Source organism: Aplysia californica, unplaced genomic scaffold (genome assembly GCF_000002075.1).
Source record: "Aplysia californica isolate F4 #8 unplaced genomic scaffold, AplCal3.0 scaffold00844, whole genome shotgun sequence".
Lineage (NCBI taxonomy): Eukaryota > Metazoa > Mollusca > Gastropoda > Aplysiida > Aplysiidae > Aplysia > Aplysia californica.
Window position 1 is genome coordinate 41,005 of NW_004798114.1, and position 3,798 is coordinate 44,802.

The following is a 3,798-nucleotide window of genomic DNA, read 5'->3' on the forward strand; positions in this document are numbered from 1 at the left end:
GACATTGAGGGAGAAAGGCGCCATATTTACGTGCTCTTTCGAGGAAGAAAGGAGAGCCTTGGAAATGGCCATTGACTGGATTGACAAAGAGTGCGATGCATCCAACTCGGTCGCTATCTTCACCGACAGTCAATCACTATGCATGGCACTAGTGGGAACATCACCATCCTTCGACCAATTGCGACTACGCATAAATAATACAATACCTCAACCCACGATTCAGTGGATCCCTGGTCACCGCGATATCCTCGGCAACGATCTCGCTGACAGTAATGCCAAACTGGCAACAGCGCTGCCGGGTCCAGGCCGCCAAATTACTTATGACAGTGCGTGCATATGATTATGTCCAATAGTGTATTACATGCATACTATAAAACTAATTACAAAAGACCCCCCTATATGTCACACGCGGACGAAGGAAGTATACAGGGCATTTTCCTTAAAACGAGAGGCTCTTATTATGTCCCGCAGTGACCAGTCATTACTGGCAAAAATCAGGACCGGTCATTTCTCTGGGCTTCGGGCCTACAAAAATAGAATAGACAAAACATCGGACCCAATATGTCCATTGTGCAGCGAGGAGCCCCAAGATTTGGAGCACTGGCTGCAGAGATGCCCCGCCACGGAGGCCCGGCGGTGGCATCTCTTCGGGGAGGATTCAGGGAGGTTGGACTGCCTCGCCCGCTACCCAAGGGAGGCAGTGGCCCTGGCGAAGAGCACACTCTTCGGGGCTCCGAACATTTCGAACGGATAGGCTACCACACACACACACAACAACAGCAGCAGCAACAACAACAACAGAATCACAACAACAAAATCACAACAACAACAACAAAATCACCACCACAACAACAACAACAACAACAACAACAACAAAATCACAACAAAATCACAAAAATACCCTCACACTTCCAACCCTAAGCATTCTCATCCCCCCACAGATTTTTCCTCGGCGTGAGTATCGGAGGCTATACAGTGGTCCACGTGCCGTATGTCCTCGAGTTCCAATCCCCTCGCTGGCGCGCCATCCCCGCCGCTGTGCCCTTCAGTCCACTCGGAGCCTCGCTTCTGCCTCTGGGGGCGTGGCTTTTGCCAGACTGGCGCTGGATGCACTTCATCTGCGCCATCCTTAACGCTCCCTTCTTGCTGACCTACTTGTGAGTACGTGGGACCATGGCGCGGTTATGTCTAATAGGTGGTGCCCACCCATTGGCATCATCGGTTCGGTTGGAGTGGGAGGTTAGCGAGTGCTCTGGTGTGGTTTGCTTCTTTTTTCCTATGAAACATCTTTTTTGTCCTTATCACCCCTTCTTCTTTTTTATGTTTGTTACTCTCTTGTAACACCTCTAATCTTCTGGCGCTCATGTGACCTGATTATGCGGTTGCGAGCGCCGCAAAAACCACTACTAAAACTAAATCGGTTCGGTTCTGTTCGATTCTGTCGGTTTTGACGGTTTTGTCGGTTTGGGCTTAGCCGGATTGTTTTCCACGGGAAGGGAGAAACCGACGGAACTGCCAAAAGCCGACAAAACCGATGATGACCTCAAACAACAAACACGTTTGTTTTCAAGGCCGCGGGTTGGGCAATCGGTTTGGGCAGTTGGTATATATTTATAGCTCTACTGTGCTCTGAAGCCACCAGAAACCGAACCGAACCTTCAATGGGCACCACCTATAAGCTCATTAACCTCTTCACTGTTGTACCGACGTATATAATGTATCATCTATTCGTTTGAGTTCGCTAGAACTGGTCCTTTCTTTTTCTTTCTTTCTCTCTCTCTCTCTCTGTCTCTCTGTCTCTCTGTCTCTCTCTCCCCTCTCTCTCTCTCTCTCTCTCTCTCTCTCTCTCTCTCTCTCTCTCTCTCTCTCTCTCTCTCTCTCTCTCGCTCTCTCGCTAGCTCGCTCGCTCGTAAGTCCGTCATTTTTTTTCTTCTAATCGCAACATCAGGCTTATTGAATGCATGTTTTGAGAACCTTTAGTTTTTAAAAAAATGTGTTGACTATGAAATTAATTTCTTGCAACAAATTTGCCACTTAAAAGTGTCATTGGTGAGCTGTGACGTAAGCCGCTTACTACGTATACAAAATGTGTGTGAGAAGCGGTAAGGGCTGAAAACAATCATACATTTTTCATCGCGATGGAGAACGCATGTTTTGAGAGCCATTGGTGCAAAAATGTGTTCACTATAATAATAATTTCTTGTAACAAGTTTTGCAAGTAAAAATTGTCTTTGATGAGCTGTGGCGTAGGCCACATGCGTAATCAAATTGTGTGTGAGAAGTGGGAAGTGCTGTGAACGATACCATTTTATGCGTGACAGGGATTTCAAGTATGTTTATATTTATGAACAAAAGTTTTTTAATCTAGCCCCAGTTGTTCTATAAAAATATGATTTTATTTAAGACAAACTGATACAAACTGCTATGCAAAGTATGGGTGACATTGATTCACCCGTTAAAGAGATATTTGAGGATAAGTTGCGCCGCGATATTTTGGACTACATGGTAAGAAAATTGGCGTGTGCAGTTGCTTTCTCTGAAAAAAGGAAAAGATATTGTGACTTTGTATAGCTCTCTTGAACGAACATTTTATCTAGTCTGTAGAAACCTAAATAGAAACGCCCCAGCAAAGAAGCGGTTGATTATACCACAGTAACAGATTAGTCAGTCATTTGTTTTTCTATATCTGAGCAATTGTTGATTTGTTATTCAGTCTTCAGTGTTGTCTATATCTCCTGTTTGTCATGGGTTTTGCGCTCCTGTCAACACTGGTTATTGAAAAGGTAGGGCTTCTGAATTTCACGTCCATCTCCGATAGGACCTAGCCAAATGGATTGAGAGCCTTGACAACTCCACAAAACGACCCGAATTCAAGAACACTCAGTCTCGGATTCGAACCAGGACTATCCACTTCGTTGTTTAATGTTTTAGTAGAGGTTTCACGGCGCTCGCAACCGGGTACGGTCAAATGAGCGCCAAGTGGTGGATGTCAACAGAAAAGTTCTTTCAGAGAATCAGGCTTAGGGTACGAACACGGTGACACGGACAGACAGGGACAGCTACTTGCTGTCGTACAGGGACGGACAGGCACAGGGAAATGTGGTCACATTCAAACAGGCAGCAAGAGACAGCAACATTGCCAATCATGGCGCTGACAAAGAAGAAGAAACTCTTATTATTATTATTGTGGTTACGAAGGAAATTAAGACGTTCACGAATTTCTCATCGAAGATATGCGGTTCATCCTATTAATAAAAAACGCTTTTTGTTACGTTAATATCACCAGCTCCTCCCACAGCTTGTGAATGATGAGGAAAAATTCATTGAATATTTTCGAATGCAGCCTTCAACATTCAGAAATCTTCCAATGGTCTCCCACTGCTTCAATATATATTCACGATTAGCGTGATGTTTTTCGCTCTTGTCATAATTTGCTGGCCTTTCTTGCACCGCAATGATCAGTCTCTCTTCAAAATCCTCCATCTTGACAAGAACAATCACTGTGATCGTATCTTTATTTAACTCCCTTGAAACAGACAGACAGGAGAAGTAGTGCACGCACTTTTCGAATTTTCCTGACTGTCGCTGGCTGTTGCTGTCTGTGCCTGTCCGTGTTCAACATAGCCGGGTTGGTGTGTTTTAAAAGAAATCATGAGCGGTTTTGGCGTGCACGCTTTTTGATGTGTTGCTGTGACAGCAACTGACTGTCCCTGTCCGTGTCACCGTGTCCCTAGCCTTACTCTGCTCACCTCTCTAGCTTCAACAGCACAAAGTCTGCTTCGACTATCAAGGCACCCT

The 3,798-nt window shown here is 45.2% G+C and overlaps 1 protein-coding gene across 1 annotated transcript in view; it reads left to right on the forward strand.

The window, feature by feature from the left end:
- LOC101854984 (solute carrier family 22 member 7-like) overlaps positions 1-1,161 on the forward strand; it is a 6,722-nt gene extending 5,561 nt beyond the window's left edge. The window contains exon 4 of the mRNA XM_035972788.1: positions 942-1,161. Within this exon, the coding sequence (XP_035828681.1) occupies positions 942-1,161 (220 nt within the window). The remainder of the gene's footprint in view (positions 1-941) is intronic.
- The last annotated feature ends 2,637 nt before the right edge of the window (positions 1,162-3,798 follow it).